Source organism: Lissotriton helveticus, chromosome 7 (assembly GCF_964261635.1).
Source record: "Lissotriton helveticus chromosome 7, aLisHel1.1, whole genome shotgun sequence".
NCBI lineage: Eukaryota > Metazoa > Chordata > Amphibia > Caudata > Salamandridae > Lissotriton > Lissotriton helveticus.
Window position 1 is genome coordinate 1817975671 of NC_136068.1, and position 25602 is coordinate 1818001272.

The window sequence follows — 25602 nt, forward strand, 5'->3', positions numbered from 1 at the left end:
GATTTGTCAGATTGGCAGGTGGAAGTTGAAGTGCTGTAAGTGCTATGTTGGGAAGTGATTGGGGTTCTAGGTGGGATTTTGGGTTGGGAAATATTTGCCAGCGCTAATTAAATGTTTTCTTCTGCAGGGTGCATGAGTGGTCCAGGGACCAAGACAGTGATCTAGATTGTGGTACTTTTTTTGTATGTGGACCAGCAATTGTATGGACAAAATCTGGGATTGCAGAGCAACCGACAGGAGGTGGTATGGTGGGGAGAAGGAGGTATGCATTGGGGTAGTTTGCTACCATGTTTGACGAAGCTCATTCTGCCGATGGCTTGCCCTGATATGCTACAAATTCATCTGAGTGAGAACGACTTGGTCCAGTTATTGGGCTTGATGCTGCTTCAAAATATACAGTGAATTTGTAAGTGATCAAGGCAAACTTTTTAGGGACCTGTTTGGTTTGGAGTGAATTTGTGCCACTCAGAATTTGGAGGGGGTCTTGAAGCATGCTGTGATTGACAAAGCTCGATTGGAAGCTTAATAGAGCCATGATGGTCTTCAGCATGGCGAGGTACATTAAAGTGATATCGCATGGAGGCATTAAAGAACGGGAGCTGTGTATTTTCCGGGATGATGGGGTGCACCTTTTGCAATTGAGGAATGCGTACTACATGGTGGAGTTGAGTGATGTGGTGAATAAACTGTTGAATGAAACGATCTGGTGCAAGAGAAATTATCACTGAATTGGGGGAAGGAAAAAACCTACAGGGTTTTCCTGGTTGGCGGTATATTGTGGGGGATGGTAAGTAAAATGCAGGCGTATTCACCCCTCGGGAGGGGGGGGAAGGGAGCACAGTTGACAGAAGACTGTGAGCAGGATGCACAGATCAGGTCAAAGGTTTTCATTGAAGCATGTTTGGTTAGGCAAGTGAGGGAAGGACTAGGTATATGGAACGAGGTCTGTTAGTGACAGTGGAAAGAAAGAGGCAAGGCATCAGGGCTATAGGATGGAAATAGGCGTGAGGTGTGAATGGTGCAGGGAGGAATGGGGACGTCGTATTTATGAAGTTTGAGGTTATTGTAAAATGTTAATAAATTTGAATAACTTTTGCAACCCTGCCCTAATGAATGGCCTATTACGTTAACTTCCCGACATAGCGTGTGGTTATTGCAAAATGTTGGCCCCCGGAGGAAAGTGACAGTCGTAGACTAATCTTCCCCACATTGATGCTTCGTGCATTGCAAGCACAGGATACGAGGGAAGGGACGGGTAAATAGTTTAGTATAAAAGAGTCAGGAAGGGTGTGTCTGGCCTCTTCCTGACTCCTAAGCACCGCCAGGGGGGCTTTCTCAAGGAGGATGTAGTGTGGGCTGGGCCTTGTTATTCACACTGTTAAGTTAGCATAGGCTTATTAGAAGTTTAAACCCCATTTTTCCTTTTTGCTGCTTTGCACATAACACTGCATATAACTGTTGTTGTAAGTTAGGCTGTGTGAAATGCTTCACATGAGACTAGGCTTGTTTTCAGCATCCATAGACTTACATCGTGACTCTAGTCTGCACACTGAGTGCTAAAGCCACCAAGATTATCATAACAAGGTAGCTGTTTGTCCGGGCTGATCAGCTAACTTTCTAGCGATAACATATATGCAAATGCAAGCCAACGCGATACTGGTGCCTTTAATATCATACTGTAGGCATGATTTCAGACACTTGGAAGATTTTCTGTTTCCAGGGATGCAGAGAGCCTTTGCTGATCCTGATGTGATGCACTCTTGCTGAGCTGAGAGGTAATGGGGATCCCCAAACAAGCCTAAGAGACCTTCTTTGGTTTATAAAACATAGGGGCATATTACCAAGCTATTGCGATAATTATCGCTAAGCTTGGTTAGCGGGCATTTAAATATCGCCGCGCTCCAACGATTTTTATTGCTTAGAAGTCATGATATTATCAAGGTTTATCTCCTAAGCAATAAAAATCGGCCGAAATGCATGAATTTCGCTGAAAAGTCAGCGATATTCATTCATTAGCGAGCAAATGCTCTTAGCCATGTTATCCACCTACCATTGGATAACATGGCTAAGAACTGCTCTGGGCAGGCGTCAGCTTTTGGAGATAATCGCGCTTAGCGCGATTATTTCCAAAAGTTGGTAGTAGGGGATAGCGATGTTAGCGACTGTTTCCAGTCGCTAACATCTTGGCACGCCCACTCTGCATGTCATTAGCGATAATCATCGCTGACATGCAGAGTGGGCCCCTAAATGCCCGCTATCGCCTATTAGCTGTCGCTAACTGGTGTTAGCGACAGCTAGGGAATAGGGCAATAAAATTATCGCCGCTTTAGCGGGAATTTTTTCCCACTAAAGCGCCGATATTGCCCTTGGTAATATGCCCCATAGTTCCTAGCTAGGGAGGGTGATTTACTAGGCGCTATATTCCCTATTTTCACCATCATTGTAATATGATTTCTCCTTTTGTGTTTATGGAATTGTAACAATGCTGATCACATTATTTCTAATAATATGTCTGCGTATGTTAGCCAAGATACTGCATCTAAGGGTACGTCGTTAAAATAAACATTTTAACCATTCCGTGTCTCCTTTTTACTCCTGTTGTGGACTGGAATGAGAGTATAACAAAAGGGTGCTCTTGCTTCCTACCATTCCTGAGTATAATCTAAGTCACATGTTCCAGGTTGTCTAATCATTGGTTACTTTACTATAGGACGAAGAGCTAATGTGACACTGATGCTAGCTGGTTAGGGTTTCTAGGCAATATAGTGCAAGAGAATCCACCCACCCTACATGTTGTGGGAAGAGTGTGGTCATTTTTACAGTTTTTGCAGGTTGCAGAACATGGGCAGTATTTTGGGGGGTGGTGAGTCACTTGCAGGGGTATCCACTCCTCAGGAGGTGGGTGGAAGTGAGCACAGGTGACAGAAGATGATGAAGGGGATGCGCTGATCAGGGCAAAGATTTTCATTGAGGAATGTTTGGTAGAGCGAGTGAGGAAGTGACTGGGTGTATGGAATGAGGCCAGTGAGTGAAAGGAGGTGAAAGGGGGAAAGAATGAGGTAAGGCACCAGGGCTTTGGGATGGAAACTGACATGAGGTATGAATGGTGTGGGGGGGAAGGGCCTGTTGTATTTATAAGTTTAAGGTTTTTGTTAATTGTTAATTGAGTTGAAAAGCTGTTGCAGCCCTGTTCTTATAAATGGCCTTTTACGCTAAATTACTGACACCGCGTGTGGGTATTGCACGATGCTGCTCTCTAACACACAAGGTCTCCTTCAATTGAGCCACTGTTGCTTCCAGCTGTGCCTTTCCATTGCTTTGCAGATGCTTTAGAATATTTAAAGTGCATTTAAACTACAACAAAGGCACATTTAAATGTACATCTGTTTAGGATGATCCAGGGCAGACAGGGTTGAGAATGTTTCATAGTCAAGCCCTCACACAGCCAACACATAAACCCCCTTTGGCAGCAGAGGGAGGGCTAGCTTCCAGATGACATAGTAAAAATAAACAGCTCACAGAAATCACAGAGAGAAAAAATGGAGTTGAAGAAAGCAAATGGAGGTCATATACACCAAGCAGTCTCCCAACCTAGTCAGTGATCTGAAAATGGCCACTGGTGTCTTCTTGGCCGTCATCTGACCAGGTCTCTGATCTCACCAAGTCAAGATTCAAATTGCTCATGGTAAAACATGTTTAGCTGATAAAAGGAACAGAGTGATACAGTCTGCAAGTGCGAATTAGAGATCTCCCACCCCTATTCCTTATTAACAAAGTTTCAGGTTGTATTCTTCCAAAGAGTGAACTCTCTTTTGCGTTGTGTTCTTTCTTTTAGTTGAGAGCATTTTGCACTCAGTTCTTTCACATATAACAAGCAGCACTGTGTTCTTTCACATACTTGACCATGTTTCGCACTCTGTTTTTTCACATAGGGGACCATGTTTCGCACTGTGTTCTTTCACATAGCGGACCATGTTTCGCACTGTGTTCTTTCCCATTTAAGAACATGTTTCATGCTGTGGGCTGGATTTCAAAGTGTATTCTTTCATATAACTGAACACTTTCTCTCTCTGTTCTTTCCCATATAACAAACAACAGGTTTCGCTTCCTGTTCTTTCCTACATAAGGGCTTGTTGCGCAATGAGCTCTTCCATATAGTGCGCCGCGTTTCCCACTGTGTTCTTTCCTCCAGAACGAATTTCACACTGTGTCCTTTCACACTCAGACCAAGAAGGAGGCTCATTGAAAAGTCTTCAAGTTTGTGCACCCTGTGGTAGGGATCACCACTTCCTCCATGAGGAACCAGTTTTCACACCACCTCCTAAAGGACCCTCATTGGGGACGGGTCTTTGCTGCTCTCGTGCCACAGCTTGAAGTTACATCAGTTAATAAGGACGCATGGGAAATTTTACTTGGCAAATATCGGTGCTACATAAAAATATGACAATTTTTATATTTTGCATTAATGCTCAGTGCAGGACACATGTTTGTGCTTTTCACATTTCTTCATTACATTATTGAAAAAATGCCAGCATCAAGCAGGTTCAAATAATCCAGGACATCATTACTGACAAATGTTGTGGATGGAAGTGCAGCAACGTATGTCAAACACTTGGGGCACGATTCGCAGAACTAACTTAAGACAAAATCCTAAACTTACTATCATTTTGGTATTCACAGAAGGCACTTACTCATTTTGGTATTAACAGATGGCACTTACTCATTTCGGTTTTCACAGAAGTTAGGACTCCTAAATGCCTTCTGTGAATACCGAAAGTCTTAAAATTAGAATTTTTCTCAACTCTACTACTACTAAACTGAGAAAAATAATAATTGTAAGACTTTCGGTATTCACAGAAGGCATTTAGGAGTACTAAAGTTAGGAGTCCTAACTTTACTACTACTAAATTGAGAAAAATCCTAATTTTAAGACTTTTGGTATTCACAGAAGGCATTTAGGAGTCCTTACTTTACTACTCCTGAAATGAGAAAAATCCTAATTTTAAGACTTTCGGTATTCACAGAAGGCATTTAGGAGTCCTAAAGTTAGGAGTCCTAACTTTACTACTCCTAAACTGAGAAAAATCGTAACTTTAAGACTTTCGGTATTCACCCCCTTACTTAGATATCGTATACCTATATCTCCCTTATATATAGACACATAATAACCTATAAGTCACTCCTATGGCAGGCCTTTACAATCCTGGAGGCAGAGTTCTTAGTTTTGTGTGAGAGGGTGCCCTAGCATGAGCTGAGCCCCGCTGCAGCTTTCGGAACCATCTCCTTATAGCTGTTCTATGATATAGCCAGACCATCTACTCTTAAGTGCATTATAATCCTCATGGTTAATGCTAACTTTGGTTTGGCTTTATCAAAACATGTCGTGTAAGGAGTCAAACACTTTGGATGCTGCTGCCAGTGACATGAGTCTGCCCTCCAGCCGCTGGACGAAACTCCGGCAGGAGAGGCCTGGACAATAGGATTCCTGTCCAGGGAGGTGCTAGCACCTTCCCAGACGGGCTTCAGTGTATTGGGGCAGGGTGGGTTGCATTCAGTGAATGCTTTTCAGACACTGCCTGGGGCACACAAGGTGCTCCATGCATTTCCCAGTTCAAACCGGTTGCTGGGGCACTCAGCCTCAGCTCTGGCGCGAAATTGGACAAAGGGAAAGGGGTGTAACCACCCCCTCCCCAGGTCCACCCATAGGAGGGACATTAATGTTAGTCCAACCCCTAAACATACTATAAGTATAGAACCCCTATCCCTAAGACTTTAGATTACCCTGGACGTAACTCTGCAACATATATGCTGGACCTTCGATATTCCATTTTGACTGGAAGACAGAAGAAATCTCCCTTGTGGTCAAGGAGTGACCACCCTGTTCAAACAGGCACCAACAGCATCTTTGCCAGTCTGCATTTTTGAGGCTCCCACCGGACCCCGAAGAATCTACAACACAGGACATAGACTTCCATACATCTCTGACCCGGACCTTTGCTCCCAGCAAAATTGAGATGCATGGCGGACACGAGAAACGTGGGACCGGAACTCCTGGAGATCCTGCATTTTGCTACCTGCATCAACTTCCCGAGGTATCCCGAAGTTGTGCATTGGGGTGCTTGAAGCCCCAGCCCTGAGCACCTTTTGCACTGAAGTTCAGAGGCCCACACTGCACGAGTGTTCCGTGGGTCTGCTTTGTGCATTTCAGCTCGACACATCTTCGCAGTTCCTAGTCCATTAGCTAGTGAGCCCCCAGGAAGACCACTCTTAAAACTACTTTGCTTTCCTGGTTGCTCCAAGTTTCCTCCAGCTTTCCTGCAAAGGAGAAGCGTCCCAGGCCTTGCTGGTCTGCAACGAAGTCAATCTCAACATCTTGTGTGGATTGCGTTTGCTAAGGCTTGTTAGGTCCAATCCGGATACCGGCACCACAGTCAACTAGACCCTTTTTGGGACTGCTCGAATCCAGCTCCTGGTTGTCGTGAGCACCTCCTGGTCCTTGTGGCCGAAGAGACAAACTTCACCTTTTCACCTGAAATCACCCGATATCCGGTGGCATCTTCCTATCGCCGCCCTGGTCACTGGCTAATGGCCCAGACTCTGTATCCTCTGCTTTCAGGTTCTTCACATCGCTGATCCACCCTTGGATCCACCCGGACACTTTTCCTCTGGTCACCTGCAGCACTTCTTCGCAGGTCTCCATTGGAATCGGCAACAAAACCCGACACGAAAAGACACCTATGCACCCGGTTTCCCTGGGTGAGGTAACACGAGTACTCTGGTGCTCCCGTGGGTGTTGACTCTCCAAGTGTCCTAGTCTAAAAGGGTTCCATCGCAGTTCACCTCCTTGTACCCTTAATCTTTAAAATGGTAGCTTGTTCGTTCCCCATAGAAAGTCAATGGTAACCCATGGCTGTGTTTAGACACTGCACCCGTCTCCCGTGGGGCTCCTATATCCTAACCTTTGGTTGTTCCTAGAAGCCCCAGCGATTCCCCAGGCCCTAAGCCTGCTTTCTATTCCTCACGTGGTTCTTATACCACTATTTTAGTATATGGTTTGTGAGGTCCCTAGGTCAAAACGTATACTGTGCAACTTATCGTATGCTAATTAGGTTCCTTGTGTTGTACGTTTACCAATGACCTCATAAAGAGTCCAGAGGGGTTGTCTTTAGAATAAATACATATATATTTGATACATACCTTGTGTGGTATGCTTTTATTTCGTACTCAAGAGATTATAAATGGTAAAACATCGTGCTTAACTCATCTCCAAGTCTTAGCCTGAAGGCTGCTCTCCACAGCTACCCCTAGGGTAGCTTTCTATAAGGTTGACTTTATAACCTACCATCAATAAGGGTCGATTGGACTGGTGCAAGGTGCCCACTAGAATAGTGGACATCATATACCAGGCCAACATCTCACAGGAGCTACTAGAATCAGTGTGAGGGATGTTTGCCTGAGCTTCTGAACCACTTATGGAATGAGTGAGCGAGGCGGAAAAGCGTAGGCAAAAATCCCTGACCAGATCATTCATAATGCATTGCCCTTGGAGAGCCGGTGTGGGTTCCTGGAGGCGAAGCTTTGGCATTTTGCATTTTGGTGTGTTGAAACCAGATCTTTGTGAGGGACTCCCCAACTTTGGAAGTATGGGAGGAGAACCTGAGGGTGAAGTTCCCATTTGTGTATATGATGCCTCTGCCTTCTGAGGAGGTCTGCAATCTTGTTGTTCACTCCTGGGAGGTGTTCCTATAGGAGATAGATTTTGTGGTGAATGGTCCACCTACAGATGTCTTGGGATAAGTGGGACAGTTGGAGATAGGGTCCCCCCCTGTTTTTGTATGTAATACATAGCTGTCATTTAATTGGTACGAACTTAAACAGTTTTGCCAACCAGGTGAGTTTGAAATACCTTGAGAGCTAGAAAGATTGCAAGCATCTCTAGATGAATGATGTGGAGCAACTTTTGCTATTGGCTCCATAAACCTTGCACTGTGGGGTGCTGAAGATGAGCTCCCCAGCCAGTGAGTGACACGTCCGCTGATAGTACTATCTATGGACCTGGGTCTATGAAGGGCTGTCCTTTTGATAAATTGTGTGTGTTCCACCACTGCAGAGAACAATGAGTACAGCCGCTTACCAACGCTAGATCGGTTAACAGACCCTGTGATTGGTTCCACTGACTCGCTAAGCATTCCAGGCATGGGGAACGATCATGATGCAAGATGCCTTCATTCCCAGTAGTTGCATATACACCCGAGCTGGAAGAGAGTGATTGGATTGAAACTGAAGAACTAAAATCTGAATGTTGCGAATTCTTGCTGTTAGGGGATACGCCAGAACCTTTTGAGTGTTAAAAGTGGCTCCTAGGTAGTTTTGAGTATAGGCAGGCTGGAGATGTGATTTTAGCTGTGAATCCCAGTTGATGGAGTAACTAAATTGTTCTGGGAGTGTGCTGGAGACATTTTGGAGATGTACTGACTTTGATAAGCCAGTCGTCCAAGTAGGGGAAGACCTGGATGTGTTGTCTTCTCCGGGGAGCAGTGTCTACCGCCAGACACTTTGTGAAAACTCTGGGGGCTGTGGTGACGCTGAACGGGAGTACGTTGAACTGGTAATGCTGACCCGCTATCACAAATCTGAGAAATTTGGCATGAGCTGGATGGATTGGAATATGGAAATAGGTGTCCTTTATGCCCAGAGTAGACAGAAAGTCGCCCTTTTGCAGAAATGGTAGCACTTGTTGAAGTGTTACCATGTGAAAATGGCCTGACTGTATGTAAAGATTCAGTTCTGAGAGAACCGTCTTTTTTTCATATTAGAAAGTAAAAGGAGTACACGCCCAACCCATAGTGTTGGAGTGGTATGGGCTCTATAGCCCCTTTTAGAAGGAGAGACTGGAGACTGAAACTCATGTTTGAGGAGGTGTAGGTGATCGGGAGAGTTTGTGTGGCCTTGGGGGAATATTTGGAGGATTGTTGGTGAACTCCAGGCAGTAACCAGAACAGATCATTCCTAGTACCCACTTGTCTGTTGTTATGGACTGCCAGATGGGTAGGGAATCTGAAAGTCGCCCACGACAGGTGTTTAATTGTCTTGGGGATGTAGGGAAGTCATTGCTTTGTATTGGAGGGGGATGTGCGTGTATTTGAGCCTCTACCTTTGCCGTTGTTGCCTCTGTAACCCCCTCTGAAGTAACCCTTAGAGGCAGAGGGTTAGTTGTTGCCCTTGTACGTGGTGGTCTCTGAGGAGGTATTTTTGGATGCTCCGCGGTAGAAGAAGCGCTGAAAGGAACCACATGCTTGTATTAGTTGAAGGCCTCCCATGGATTTGACCGCTTCAGTGTCTTTCTTCATTTTTTCCAGTGAGGAATCTACCACCGGGTCAAAGAGGTATTTTTTGTCAAAGGGTGTGTTCAGTATGGAAGTCTGAACCTCAGGTTTAAAACCTGAGATACGTAGCCAGGCGTGCCTTCTTAAAAGGACGCTGGTGTTTACAGCTCTAGCAGCAGTGTCTGCAGCTTCTAGGGAGCACCTGAATGCATTATTTGAAATGAGTTGTCCATCCCGCACTAGGTCTTATGCTTTAGATTTATGGTCATCGGGCAGCAATTGAAGCAAGTGCTCCATCTCATCCCAATGAGCCCTGTCATACTTTGCGAGAAGCGCTTGCGTGTTAGAGATGCGCCAGACGTTTGCTGCCTGAGAGGCTACCCTTTTCCCCGAAGCGTCAAGAAGCTTAGATTCTTTATTTGGGGTAGAGCATCTCCTGTAGTTTGGGAGTTGTCCCTTTTAGGACAATGGTAAATGTCCCATTTTGTACGCTGGGTCAGATGGTACTGGCTTGTACTTTTTATCTACCCTGGGGGTAAGGATGCAGTCCCTGAAGGGGTCATTAAATATTATCATCAACATGCCTGATCATACACTTGAGCATGGGGAGTGTGAGCAATGACTTTTGTGTGCCAAAATGGAAATCCTCTTCAAGGGATTCTTTGTGCAGCTGTACACCCTGTTAGTTGGCAGCTCTACCCAGCAGTTCTAGGTAAGCTACGCTGTCATCCAGTGGAGAGGGCTTGGTAGGGTACAGGTCAGGGTCATTTCCTGTGGGAGAGTCAGTATTATAATCTGCCCATGGGTCTGGGAGTAATGGTCCATTGTCTCCATCCCCATCCCCATCACCCTGATCTTCGGGTGTATGTGGTGGTGAGTGCTCAGGTGAAATCATTAAAGATTGAGGCTAAGGAGAAGAAGGAGATGGAAGGGGAGGAGGAGTCCCGACATTCTTCCTCTTTAAAGGAATGTGGTAGGTCTCCTCTGTCTCAGGTTTCCTTTTCAGGGTCAATTTTGTGGTGAAATGTCCAGTAGTTGGATGGTATACAACTGTCCCTGTTTCGGATCTGGTTTGGTCGGAGGAGAATCAAAATGTAATCTTAAGATGGAATCGGCACGTCCAATTGTTTCGGTGCTGAAAGTTGTGCTGCCGATGGATTTGGTGCTGAGGTTTTGGATCCTAATGATTTCGGATCCGAAAGTGTTTTCGGCGTCGAAGGGGGTGGGCCAGAGCCTGACTTCAACTTCGCTCCCGAAGGTTTTAGATCGGATCCTATTTTCAGGCGGCTGGGCTCGGAGCCGGAAGGCTTTTGGGTGTGTTTTGGTGCTGAGCCGGAGGACAGGGCATCAGAAACATGTTCTCGGTGCCGACCGTGGCCCGGAGGTGGGGGTTGGACCAGAGCCATCTTCTTGGACTGAGGTGGACTTTGGGGAAAGGGAGGATTTGTACTCATGGTACGCTGCCCTTGTGGGATTTCGTCATACCACTCAGAGCTGTAGTCGGAGATGGGATCCCGTTCTTCATCTCCCATGACATCTTCGGCTTCTTGTTCCGAATCCTCTCCGAAGAGGTCCGGAATGAAACGTGCGTGTTGGCTCTGCATGTCGCAACGTTAAGTCCGACGGTGGCGAAGCGTCTTCTTGGAGCGGAAAGCCTTGCACGTGTTGCATTACTGTTCACTGTGCTCCAGAGACAAGCACAGGTTGCACACTTTGTGTGAGTCGGTGAGCGGAAACTTTGCTTGTCATCGAAGGCAGAATTTGAATGGATTCCGTTCAATCGACTGCCAGGCGGACCGATGCGGGTAGACCGGACGGCCTTCCACAAGCTTCCCGATCGAAAGAGGGATTTTTAGAAGTAAATATTATACGCGGAGCATTGGATACGCGATTGAAAACAATACAGTCGAGGGTGAGTGTCTTGTGCACCGAGGGAAACCGAAACCGGAGGGCCGCAATTCACATGCGAACTTGAATGTGGCAAAAGAAAATCTAACAATGGAGTCGATGCCCATGTGCACTATCACCGAAAGGAGGAGTCACCTACCTCTTGACTGGAAAATAATTTTTCAAAGAAAAACAAACTTCAAACATCTCGACCCAACAGGAGTATGCAAAGCATGTGGTCTACAGCTCACATGCCTTGAACATTGTATTACCCGCAGTATAAGCTAAGTGGTCACAAAATATGCAGAGATAGTATTTAATATATAAAACGTGCTTTGAGATTATATATGTTCAGTAATTCACAGTTAGACTGTAACTACCAACCAATTTATTGTGAATTTTAAAAGGCCAACTCCATAACCCAGCTGGTAACACACCCTTTCATTACTTTTAAAACAGAATAAATATTTGTCACCACCATGAAGGTTCAAGTCACGCTGGCATCAGCGACAATCGCCACATTTGGGTTGTCACATTTGTCAAGCCAACAGACTGGCCATATGTTAATGTTTTCAGATTGTACAATCATCTTAGGAAGGGGCAGTAGGTCAGTGAACTTCTAGTTCAGGTGTTTTGCAACAGTTTCAAGATCTTTTTAGAGCTTCTGATTGCTCAAAGAGGTGTGACTTCTGCTATTGATCTCTTTCCTTCCACTTCACTTCTTGGTTTAACTTGTGAGAAAGTGTCACTCTACGTGTCACACATTTGGTCATTGAGTGTCACTCATAAGCAGTGCTGTAGTTGTGATGTAATTAGATCAAGAATGTTTTGTATGTAATAGGGAATGTTTACTATGTAAAAAAATGTAATGTTTTGAATGTATGGAGTCTTCTTGGGCTTGGAGTTCGGTGAGCTGCTTCAGTTGCTTATCGAGCTTCAGGCTGAAGAGGCACTCCTTTCGTGGGTGAAGAACTTTGCAATAAATATGCTTTATTCAACTTAAGAAGTCTCCTGAGTATCCATCCAGTTGACCACTACAATTTGGGAACGATCGGGATTTACTACTTAACCCACCGACCCACGCAGCAGTTTTGGGCTTGCAGTAGTTGTGAGAAATTCACCGGACATTATTACACACTTGAACATTTGGAATTGGATATAAATTCATCGAACTGGCTTGTGGATATAATTTTTTGCACTACTCTGGCCATATCTTGTGACACTAAAGTCTTTTTCAAAGAAATCGTGGAGTCACGGTAGGATTGGGCCGGAAGAATGGATGCGAAATGCTTTTCCTAAAGACTAATTAACTGATTGATTGTAGCCGGAGGCTTTGTTGCGCTGTCTGAAGACTTTTCTTTCATTAGAGTATGCTTTGTTAAAAGCGATTGCCGCATGTAAAAGTCTAGGATTACTGGTATGCGCTGTTGGTTTTTCATTGCGATATTTTGAAAATAATCAAACCACGTGCATTACCTGTGTGCCTTGTGACGCGCCGTGGCTTTCCTGAAAAGTCACGTTTGGTATACAGAACGCTTCTACGCCGGAACATTGGACTCTGTGAGAAGACGTTTGGCTGCTTAAACGTGCTGTGAACCATCCGGCTGAACGTCAAAGAACGTGCTGCCATTTTGAATTTGGCATTTTACATTTTGCACTTCTATCCTCAAATTACAGTGCGTTTTTCCTCTGCCTTTGGATTGTTTTATAAATAACGAACAGGGTAAAATTGGATTATTCATCGATCAAGTCATTAGTTCAAGTAAGACACTTTTGAACTTGGTTTTGAGATCCATTTGGGTCGTTTCTTCAGCAAAGGATCTGGTTACTTCATTCGTCTTGAAGATTTATTTACTCCTTCGGTGACACGCACACCTTAATAGAAGCGTGCCTTAAATTACTTCATTTCTGCACACACATACATTAATATAAGTGTGTCTTCAGCGGTTTGTTTAGTACTTTTGTGACTATTCATTTTAATCAAGTATTCTAGTAATACTCTCAACCTTTTGGCCATAATGTCCTCAGTTCGAGAAGTAACACAATCACCCCCATTCTTGGATAAACCAGGAAAAACAGTAATGTTGTGGGCGGAATGGTTTGGGTTATTTCAAAACCACTTAATAGCTATAGATGCTGCAGAATATTCTCCACCCCGTAAATTTGCATTATTATTTGGTAGCATTGGTTTAGCGGCTCAACGTATTTTTAACAGTCTGACACCAATTCCACCTCCTTCTAGGCAATCTGGGGATGGTCAATGGAATGTTTACCTTGAAGCTATTGCTAGATTAAAGAAACAATTTGAAGAATCTCCTAATATTATGTTACAGCGGCATAATTTCTAGAAAAGAAAACAGAAGGAGGATGAAAAGGTTGAGGAATATATTTCTGCATTGAGTGTCTTAGCAATTTTATGTGATTTTGGTCCACTTTTAGATAATTACATCAGGGACCAATTCGTATTTAATTGTGCATCACCTAAAATTAAGGAAAGGATCCTTAGCTGTAAAAATCCCACACTTTCAGAAGTTAAAGATTTAGCTCTGAGTATTGAAAGATCTGTCATTTCTACTAAGGTTATGATGTTGGATTCAACTTCTAAGGCAAACTCCATTTCTGAAGATTGTTATGAAGAAGGCTTATATGCAGTTGGTTCCAAGGACAAAGTATTGAAATCTGTACAGACGAAAACACAAAATGTTTGCTACAGGTGTGGTTCAAAATTTCATATTGGGAAATTTAAGGGCTGTACAGATTTGAGCAAACGTTCTATTTGTAAGAAAATTGGACATTTTCAGAAGGTTTGTAGGTTTCAAAAGAAATTTGTGAAAGTAAATAGTATTGACATGGATGAGTGTTCAGAATCGCTGGACAACCTTTTCTTGACTCTTGATTCTGATGAAGAGCCATTACAGATTAAAGGTCCTTTATGTGAGTCTACCATTAATGGTGTTGAACTACAAGTTATGGCAGACTCGGGTTCTCCCATCACTATACTTCGAGACTCTACTTTTTATGAAAAGTGGAGTAAAGAATTTTTGCTTGGTAGAAACAGATCTGAGCCCTAAGGCATTTGGAGAAAAGGATATTGACATGTTGGAATTTTTCATGGGTAACTTACAAGTGTTAATAAGAACAATTTGTACAAAATGTACGTGGCAATTAAGGGTAAAAACATCGTAGGTTGGTAAGACCTTGCAAAAATGGGCCTGTATTTGGTACCTGGTGATGAGAATCCCATAAAAGTAAGAAAATTGCCTATTTGTTACATAGAAGAATCAAAAATTGATCGTATGGATTTGATAAGAGAGTTCAAAAATGTTTTTAATGATAAAATAGGTTTGGTGAAAGGTGTAGAACACAGGATTAGGCTGTTACCTGATGCATCTCCTGTGGCACATAATGCCTGACCCGTACCTTTAAGCGTGAGAGGTGAGTTAAAGAAAATGCTTGATGATTTGTGTTCTCATGAGATTATTCAGCCCACAGAGTCCAACCAATGTCACCCCCATTGTCGTTGCTCGAAAAAAGAATAACGAGATTAGGTTGTGTGTGGACCTCAGGGGTCTAAAAAAAAAATATTAAAGTAGACTGTCATCCCCTCCCCAGGATACACGAATTGTTAGCAAACTGAGGTGGGGCAAAATGATTTTCTTTAAAAGATTTAAAGCCTGCTTACCATCAGATTCCCTTGTCTAAAGAATCTCAAGAGCTGACAACCTTTGTTACCCCGTTTGGAGCTTTACATTTCTAAGGCTTCCTTTCGGGTTAGCATCGGCGGTCACTGTCTTTCAGAGACTTATGGATACGTTGTTTAAAGATCTGAACGGGGTGCAGGCATATTTGGACGACATTTTGATTTTTGCAAAAAATCTAGAGGAACACAGTACTTTGTTGAGAAAAGTTCTATCTGTTTTAGGAGAAGGTGGCATGACAGTAAGGGAAGACAAATGCAAATTTGGTGTGACCGAGTTAGAGTATTTAGGACAAGGCTACCAAATAATAATGCAAATTTACGGGGTGGAAAATATTCTGCAACATCTATAGTTATTAAGTGGTTTTGAAATAACCCAAACCATTCCGCCCACAACATTACTGGTTTTCCTGGTTTATCCAAGAATGGGGGTGGTTGTGTTACTTCCCGAACTGAGGACATTATGGCCAAAAGGTTAAGAGTATTTCTAGAATACTTGATTAAAAGGAATAGTCACAAAAGTCCTAAACAAACCGCTGGAGACACACATATATTAATGCATGTGTGTGCAGAAATGAAGTAATTTACGACATGCTTCTATTAAGGTGTGCGTGTCACCGAAGGAGTAAATAAATCTTCAAGACGAATGAAGTAACCAGTTCCTTTGCTGAAGAAACGAACCAAATGGATCTCAAAAACAAGTTCAAAAGTGTCTTACTTGAATGACTGACTTGATCGATGAATCCAAATTTACCCTGTTTGTTATTTATAAAACATTCCAAATGCAGAGGAAACACGCAATGTAATTTGAGGATCGAAGTGCAAAATGTAAAATGCCGAGTTCAAAATGCCGCACGTTCTATGACATTTAGCCGGATGGTTCACGGCACGTTTAAGCAGCCGAACGTCTTCTCGCAGAGTCCAATGTTCTGGCGTAGGAGCGTTCTGTATACCGAGCGTGACTTTTCAGGAAGGCCACTGCGCGTCACAAGGCACACAGGTAAAGCACGTGGTTTGATTATTTTCAAAAGATCGCAATGAAAAACCAACAGCGCATACCAGTAATCGTAGACTTTTACATGCGGGGATCGCTTTTATCGCAGCATATGTGCATGAAAGTAAAGTCTTCAGACAGCGCAACAAAGCCTCCGGCTGCAATAAGTCAGTTAATTAGTCTTTAGGAAAAGCATTTCACATCCATTCTTCCGTCCCAATCCTACCATGACTCCACGATTTCTTTGAAAAAGACTTCAGAATCACAGGATACGACCAAAGTAGCACGAAAAATTATATCCACAAGCCAGTTAGATTAATTTATATCTAAATCCAACGTTCAAGTGTGTAATAATTTCCGGTGAATTTCTCACAACTGCTGCAAGCCCAAGAAGACTCCATACATTCAAACATTACATTCTTATTACATAGTAAACATTCCCTATTACATACAAAACATTCTTGATCTAATTACATCACCACTACATCACCTTCCCCTTTTCCATAAAAATAAACGAAATTAATGTAATCAATATGTATTAAATTCATTGTACCTAATAGGAGCTCTTCTAAATTATTATAATCAATATGTAATAAATTTGTTGTACCTAGCAGGAGCCCTTCTAAATCTGCCACTTCGACTGAAAGAAGGAATGGATGAATTATTAACAGATTCCAAGTTATCATTACTGCTAATTGGGGTACTTTTCTCGTCCTCGGATTGCAACCAATGTGTCCATCCGCATTTCTCTGAACTTATACTATTTTTAACTCTACTAACTAACATAGCCTGATCTTTAGACATTTTCACCAGTTGTCTTAGATTCCACCAACCTTTCTCACCCAAAAAAGCAGCCCCTTTGCTAATTTTGACCACTACAAGTGCCATCTTAATGTATGGGCAAGCTGGGAGGTTGCCCGGGGGCCCACGAGCATTGGGGCCACACACTGGCGTAACGAAAAATGAGGGGCCTCCCTGCACGGTACTTAGGGGGGCCTCTTCCGGACTCAATCGGGAGCTCTCCCGGCCAGAGTTCAGTGCCAAGGGGGCCCCTTGGAGCTAGGCCCCCCCCCGCACCGCTTGGGCTGTGGGGGCCTGTGTTAAGCCCCTGGGGCCACATGCAGACCAGTATTTAACACTAATTTTCCGTTTAACATTTTTATTCCTTTGAGTGGTTGTGTGCTGCTGTGCCCCGGGGCCTATAATGCTGTTATGAATGGCCTGCTCATATGTCCCCCGAAACCATGAAAATGTCACACATATGCACTCTAAAAACTTGGGGGAGACACACACACACACAGAACACACATCAACTGTAAAATACCTTTTGTGGAGGTCATGGAGAACCGTGCACACTTGTTCTCCGAGCCTGTGCACTTTAATTCCGCCTTTGTGTCGCAGTAGGACGCATCGGCTGCGTAGCAGGACCGGCAAACGACTCCATTCTCCTGTGTCTCTGGCGCGGGGGGCACTGCTGACAGACAGAAGGCGTTAGAAGGCCCCTACGTTTGGGTGCTGAGAGAGAATGCAGGGCAGGCCCTTTAAGGCCTTCCAATGCACATATGAGGGTGAACAGGGTACAGTGGGGGATTGTACATGCAGAGCAGAGCCAGGGGTGTTCATTCAACAGCATGGGAGGGCAGGCGGAAGTGACATCACACACTCCCTGACACCTGATGTTATCTATTAGTTGAACTCTGAACAGTTGCATATTTGCTGCTGAGAGGTGAAGGGGAAGGAGTTGAAATTACAGGAAGTAAAGAGGGACATTAGTGCTGGCTCAATCCTGTCTTTCTGCTACTGCCTTTATAGTTCAAGTTGCCTCCTTTCTAAGAGAAAATTATCAGCCATTTGTTGTTGTTGTAAGAGTCTGCAGAGGGGGCGGGCGGGGTGTGTGCAGGGGTCAATGGGTGCTGCCCCCTGACACGCCTTAATTGCTGTTTTTGTGCACAATCAGTGGGCTCAAGTGGGCCTTTATTTGCACATACTGGACTGGCTCCATCAGCTGAACAGTGGCATGCTCTTGGATGTCTAGGCAGTGCTAGAGGGGCAGTGTTCTGAGAGGGTCATAGTAAGGGACATAGCGAGGGAACAGGCACAGAATGTTTACGTTTGACCTTAGTGTTGCTTGTAGGGCCGTTGCTAGGGGGTGCATGCAGGGAGGGGTACAAAGGAAAAACAGCAAAGTCCAAATGTGATTGTTCTTCCAAGCTGCAGTAAAGGACAGCATGCAGTGCGAAAATAGTGTATAGGTGCAGCGCCACATAAGGGTCCACGGTAGTGTGCTGTGAGATAGGCATCACCTAGGTGGTTCTTTTGGGGCAGTGGATGGATTTCTGTGAGGAAAAAAGCCAGTTCTTCAGCTTCTTGAGGAACCCAAGAAGTTATGAGGAGGCTCTGGTGTGCTGTGGAAGGTTGCTCAATACTTTGGGGGAGATATAGTAGAAGGTGCAAGCTCCTCCTCTGTCTTTGTGTATTAGCGACACCTGTGCTAGTGAGTGTCCGGGTGAGTGGGGATGCCTAGGAGGTTGGTAGAATAGTTTGCGGCTGTTGAGGAAGGTGGGGTCTATGGTGTGTAGTGCTTTGCATGTGTGAGTGAGCAGCTTGAATTGAGTGTGTTTGTGTATGGGGAACCAGTGAAGCTCCTAGAAGTGTGGAATGATGTTGGTGCAACATTTGTTGGAGATATAGTTGCCTCAGCATTGTTCCCGCAGGGGTACCAAGAAGCACCTGCATGAGGTGTGATTGGCTCAGCAGTGACCTGCGTGAGATGTGATTGGTTCAGCATTATCTCTAGTAGCGAGAAGCACCTGCTTGAGACTTGGTTGGCTCAGCATATGCTCTCAATGTGTGAAGAGCAAAAGGAACAAATTAGCGACAGAATGCTGAACAATGCAAACATTCACCCCCAGACACAAATATCTGAGTTTAATCCATCGTTCTTTTGCCCACTCCGCCACCCCAGTTTGGACCGAGCCATATGCAAATCAGTCTTGAGCCTGCTCTTAATGAAAACAGTCCAGACTGAACTGCCAGGTCAGGTCCTCCCTGGACCGGAAACAAGCATCCTGGGACCAGTTTCATGGCATCACCCCTTATCAGCCAGGCTAGCTTGAATCTAGTGCCGTTCCCATGAAGAGCAGGGTCAAGATGGATTTCCATGAGCTAGGTCCAAACTTGGGTGGCGTGAAGAGCAAAAGAACAATGGATTAAACCCAGATATTTGTGTTGCATTGTGCAGCATTCCATCTATCATTGCCTCCTTTTGCTTTTGATGCTTATGAGTGGGAAGGGTATGTCCCAGAAGTGGGTCCTGTGCTCACTGTGCCACCAGATTCAAGCTCACATGGCTGATGAGGGGTGAAGCTTTGTTTCCGGTCCAGGGAGGACCTGGCTTGGCAGTTCGGGCTGGACTGTTCCCACAAGGAATAGGGTCAAGAATGATTTGCGTATGGCTGGGTCCAAACTGAGGTGGCGTGGTGAGCAAACCTAGTAGGGAGAAGCACATTCTGGAGGTTTGGTGGCCCAGCATTGCTCCTGCATTAGCTCTCGCTATCATGCCAAGAAGCACCTCCTTGATGCATGGTTTCCTCAGCCTTGCCCGTGCGTTAGCTCTGGTAGAGAGATGCACATGTTGGAGGTGTGGTGCCTCAGCACTATCCTTGCATTATCTCAAGCATATAGAAGCACCTCCTGGAGGTGTGTTTGCCTCAGCAATACCTCTGCGTTAACACTATTAGAGAGAAGTATCTCCTGGACTTGTGGTTGCCTTTCACTGCCCTTGCATTATCTCTAATACAGATAAGGTTGTGATTCCCTCAGCATAGCTCCACAGTCGGTCTCACTGCAACAGCGAGAAGCATCTGCTGGAGGTTTGGCGCCTCAGCATTGTTCCTACGATAGGTCTTGCTGTCATATCAAGGAGAAGCTTGCTTAAGGTGTTGTTGCCTCAGCACTCCCCCTAAATTATCCATAGCACAGTGAAGCACCTCTTGGAGATGTGATTGCATCTGCATTACCTCTAGAACAGTGAAGCACCTGCTTGAGGTCTGGTTGCCTCAGCATTGATCCCGCACTAGCTCTCTGTTATATCAAGAAACAGCTGCTTGAAGAGTTGTTGTCTCAGCATTGCCCCTGAATTAGCTCTAGTAGAGAAGCACCTGATGGAGGTGTGGTTGCCTCAACATTGCTCCGTGTTACCTGTAGTAGGGGAAGCGCCTCCTGGAGGTGTTGTTGCCTCAGCATTGCCCCTGAGTTAGCTCTAGTAGAGATAAACAGCTGCTTAAGGCATGGTTGCCTCAACATTGCCCCAGTGATAGCTATAGTGGAAGCACCTGATTGAGGTGTGGTTGCCTCAACATTGCTCCGTGTTACCTGTAGTAGGGGAAGCGCCTCCTGGAGGTGTTGTTGCCTCAGCTTGCCCCTGAGTTAGCTCTAGTAGAGATAAACAGCTGCTTGAGGCGTGGCTGCCTCAACATTGGCCCAGTGTTAGCTATAGTAGGGGACGCCCCTGATGGAGGTGTGGTTGCCTCAGCATTGCTCCGTGTTACCTGTAGTAGGGGAAGCGCCTCCTGGAGGTGTTGTTGCCTCAGCATTGCCCCTGAGTTAGCTCTAGTAGAGATAAACAGCTGCTTAAGGCATGGTTGCCTCAACATTGCCCCAGTGATAGCTATAGTGGAAGCACCTGATTGAGGTGGGGTTGCCTCAACCAACATTGCCACTGTGTTACCTGTAGTAGGGGAAGCACCTCCTGGAGGTGTTGTTGCCTCAGCTTGCCCCTGAGTTAGCTCTAGTAGAGATAAACAGCTGCTTGAGGCGTGGCTGCCTCAACATTGGCCCAGTGTTAGCTATAGTAGGGGACGCCCCTGATGGAGGTGTGGTTGCCTCAGCATTGCCCCCGTGTTACCTGTAGTAGGGGAAGCACCTCCTGGAGGTGTTGTTGCCTCAGCTTGCCCCTGAGTTAGCTCTAGTAGAGATAAACAGCTGCTTGAGGCGTGGCTGCCTCAACATTGGCCCAGTGTTAGCTATAGTAGGGGACGCCCCTGATGGAGGTGTGGTTGCCTCAGCATTGCCCCCGTGTTACCTGTAGTAGGGGAAGCACCTCCTGGAGGTGTTGTTGCCTCAGCTTGCCCCTGAGTTAGCTCTAGTAGAGATAAACAGCTGCTTGAGGCGTGGCTGCCTCAACATTGGCCCAGTGTTAGCTATACTAGGGGAAGCACCGATGGAGGTGTGGTTGCCTCAACATTGCCCCAGTGTTAGCTATAGTAGGGGACACCCCTGATGGAGGTGTGGTTGCCTCAGCATTGTCCCTGCTTTAGCTCTACTACAGAAAAGCTTCTGCCAGGGTGTAAATGGTTGCACATTGCTGCAGTGCAGGCTCTCACGATCATGTCAAGAAGCACCTGCTTAAGGTACGGTTGCCTCAGCAATGTAGCAGCAACACGCGCCTACTGGAGGGGTGGTTCTATCAAAAGAACTCACTAGTGCCTGCACAATGAATTGAATTTAAGTTGGGCTGATTCAATGTAAAGTAAAAATGTTGTTCTTATGTTATGTTTCACACGGTACCTGCTCTCAGGATTCACATTTTCAGACCTTGAGCGGACACAGTCTTGGCCTTATGGCATCTTTGTGCTTGAGATGAGATGTGCTTGAGATGAGTTCCCAAATACCCCTGGGGGTGATAGTGCTGATTGATTGATGGATTCCCTGTTGTCTCTCATGCAAGGCAGGTGGTGTTGGCTTGTGTACAACAACTGGTCATACGTCTGGTGGGGGTCAAAGGTGTGGGTGAAATAGGCTGAGCAAAGTTTGTTGCAAGAATGTGTAGAGTTAGGCAATAGTGCATGCATGCTATAACACTCTAACTGTATGGCAGGCTTGAGAATATGGAAGACACATAGGGCCACAACCGGTGATCCATGGGTGTTCCAACTTACTCCACAATATTCTGCAATCTGAAGGACATGCTCACTAAATGTCATGGACAAAATATCGACAAAGTGTACAAATATAGGGACGTATTGGTTTACCTAACTAAACTCCGCATCTGTATACTTTAATACACATCTGCAAGGTATGTAGATGTGATTTTAGAATAGTGAATTGATGCCAGTATGCACCCACCTTCTCAACACTTTGGTCCTCAAAATTTTGGCCATGATATTTTGGTTGCACGATGTTTCTGTTGTTGATATTTCGACATACAACTGAGTAGTGCTTGTGGTATAGTTACTTGGGTCTGCATGCTGGGCTTTGGCTCACATCTAGATTGCTATGGGCAAAACTACATACGCGTGGATGTCATATGTAGGTGTGATGCAGTCTGGGTACAGGTCATGTTGAACAGAGGGCTGCACGTCAGTGTGAATGGAACTCTGAGTGCCATGGCTGGTGATACGTACGTGTCGGTATTGGAGGGGTGCAGTTGTCGGAGCTGCAGCAGGTCGTGCTCCGTCGCATTGTGTACCCACTTGTTGTCAAGGTCTGCCCTTGTTTGCAGCCACTGGCTTGTCCACACATTCGGTAGAACTGTGTTGTGTCCAGTAGTCCAACTAAATGAAGCAAGTGAACAGAAAAAAGCAAGAGAACAGAAAAAGACCAATGTCAATAACCAAGCAACAGTGTAATGAAATGCCACCACTTAGAGATGGTTGGACCAGACAGTGTTCTTTTTAGTGGTTTCACATTTGCACTGCATTCAGTCACTCAAATAGGGGCAGATTCACAAAACTAACTTGAGATAAAATCCTAAATGTATTACTTTTGGTATTCACAGAAGACATTTAGTAGTAGCAAAGTTAGGACTCCTAACTTTACCACTGCTAAACTGAGATAAAGACCATAACCAAAAAAAAATAATCCTAAACTTACTACTTTTTTTATTCACAGAAGGCATTTAGTAGTAGTAAAGTTAGGACTTCTAACTTTACTACTATTAAATGCCGACTTTGAATACCAAAAGTAGTGAGTTTAGGACTTTATCTCAGATTAGTTCTGTGAATCAGCCCCATAGTTACTCCTTCCCATGTGACAGCAGAGTGGGTCGAGGATTCAAGAGCACAGTTCAATGGCAGCTAAGCCTGGGAGATCCAAACCTGCTCTGCACCAGAGGACTAGACCACCAAGTAGGACTGATTCATTTACACGGGCCACCCGACATGGACATGCAAACTCCATAGACTAGCTCCCTTGCATATTCTGGTTTGCAGGTAACAGAATCATTCTGGGGAATCAAGTTTATCCTCTATTTTAGGAGCTAGCTCCCATCTAACAATTAAGCTAGAGGCTTCCCCTGGTTACCTAGCAGACAGAGTTATTAGCCTTTATGGCAGCCCAGATGAATCTCCTACCTACCTGATGCCCTCAGATCCAGAGTTCTCCTGCCCCATTGACATCCACAGATCTAGACTGCATCCTTAGAAGAGCGTGGGAGGAACCCCAGGGGATTGACTGCCAGTGCTTCAAGGAAGGGTAGTCCTGAATGCCCTTGGCGGCTGTGCAGCCCCGAGGGATATGGTTTTACATGGTTTTACGTGCATAGGTTCATGTACCCCAGGCCCAGCTCTCCCCATGCTGCTGCATCACTCTTGCTCCTGTCTTCTTCTTGCTTCTTCTTGCTTACCCCACATTTTTTGAGTACCTTCTCCCTGATTTTCCCTCGTCTTCCAACTTGCTTTATTCACCGTTTTTTAGTGCCCACTCCTTGCTTTTCCTTAGTTGTTCACTGCTTTTGCCTGCTTTTTGCTTCGTTTTTTGAGAGCTTTCTCCTTGCTTTTCCCTCGTCTTCTCTGCTTTCTCCTGTTTATTACTCATTTTTTCAAAACCTTCTCCTTGCATTTCCCTCATTTTCACTGCTTCCTCTTTGCCTTTTACCCCGTTTTTGAATGTGCCTTATCCTTTCTTTTACCTCGTTTTCACTGATTTCTCCTTGCTTTCCCCCCTTACTTTGAGTGCCTTCTTCTTTGCTTTTCCCTCGTTTTCACTGTTTTCCCCTCGCTTTTTCTCCATTTTTTTTAGTGTCTTCTCCTTGCTTCTCCCGCATTTTCTCTGCTATCTCATTGTCTTCCCTCATTGCGACTGAATGAACAGATCACCACGAAGCAGTTAGCAACTCCAGCACCTTGAGACCCTCAGGGGAGATTTGTTGCGCTTTATAAATCCTTAATTGGTGGATTTAATAAGTTCTGAGGGTAGCCAGACTGGAGGTTGGGTGAGTTATTTCACCAGCAGTGACTCATGGTCTTCTCAAATAATGATGTTAACCCCTAACAATCGGTCAATTCACCTGAGCAATCAGAAGCATCCAACAAACATAACGAGACCCGACAGAACCTCAGGCGACATCTAGATTCCGCCCTCAATCTCCGCTATCCCTGACTGTTCGCACCCATAGGCCACATGACTGGCACCGACCTGGGAAACCAGAGCCTTATACAGACATTCTGGTATGACTTTGAGTATTTTCTTCGGCCTGTTTTAATCTGATGCCGTTAGTTTTTAGTTGGTGTTGGATAAATATGTGAATCTTTTCCCCAGTTATGGTTATAAAGAAAGATTTTTATGATACGTGCGAATGGTAGACAAACCCTGATATTTTTGGCTAGCTGGCTGGAACCTGATTTTACATCTTTGTTTGACCTCCGCTGTTGCATTGGCCTTATTTATGTATACAGTATGGCCATGAATGTGCACCAATGGAGTTTCCTCGAGAGCTGGTGCAATAGATGATCGACCTGCGTGCAGGAGTAGGTACACAGTGCCCTGATCTGTACAGAACAGAGAAAAGGGCACAGCACACGTGTGCTGCAGGGCGGGCCCCGTTGTGCATTGGCTCATGATTACTGGTGGCTATAGAAGCAATCCTGGCTGTCAAGTTGGGGTCACGTACCAATCAAGTGGACTGGTCCTGCCCACTCACCAGAAAGCATAGATAGTGTATCAGTCCTCTGCTACCCAGCGCTTGTACAGCAACTGAGGAGGCGGTCACAGTGAGCCCTGAGAAAGAAGTGCACAATGCGACCCTTAGAAGCATGCGGTCAACTGAGGCCAACTGGTGAAACAGGGGTTGCTGCTGACCCCCTTAAAACAAATGAAGACCATACAGGAAAGAAATACAGTGAAGACTCCAGCTGCCCACCACATTCACTTGCTACAGTATTAGACTGTCTCCCTTGATTCCTCCCCTCATAGTCCTTCACCCTGGCCACTCTACTCAAGCTTCAGCTCCTTCCATTAGTTGTACTTAGGACATTCTTAAACAGCTTCACCATTTGATGATGCTCAGAATATATACTTTGACCATGGTCTTGAATCCAATGGAGATAGACCGAATTCCAACTCAATCAACCAGTAAACACTTCAAGTTCTTGACCACATGCCTGTCATCACAGGATCTTTCCTCTCACATTCACACCTTCGCCACTCACCCTTCACAGACACTTTTAACCATCTTCCACTGAAAAATTCAAATGGGAAAAGGTATTGTATAATATGAGGTGTCAAAGGATAAACCACCAGCCGATTATAAACCTCTCTCCTCCAATCAAACCACTAGTCTTTTGCAATTGGAAACCCACTTTGATGTCTTTGTTAAATCTTTCCACCATTTCATTGTCTTCCGGGTGGTAGACAGCTGATGCCAGACACAACAGAATCAGAAATTGCTCCACTTAAGGGGAACAGAAATGCACTCTGTG

The 25602-nt window shown here is 45.0% G+C and overlaps 1 protein-coding gene across 1 annotated transcript in view; it reads right to left on the minus strand.

Annotated features, from left to right (window-relative positions):
- Positions 1-25602, minus strand: part of LOC144770800 (phospholipase A2 inhibitor and Ly6/PLAUR domain-containing protein-like) — a 172299-nt gene that overhangs the window by 38450 nt on the left and 108247 nt on the right. Inside the window, exons 3-4 of the mRNA XM_078655559.1 lie at positions 22309-22458; positions 17229-17375 (exon numbers count right to left, since the gene is read on the minus strand). Of these exons, the coding sequence (XP_078511685.1) occupies positions 17229-17375; positions 22309-22458 (297 nt within the window). The remainder of the gene's footprint in view (positions 1-17228; positions 17376-22308; positions 22459-25602) is intronic.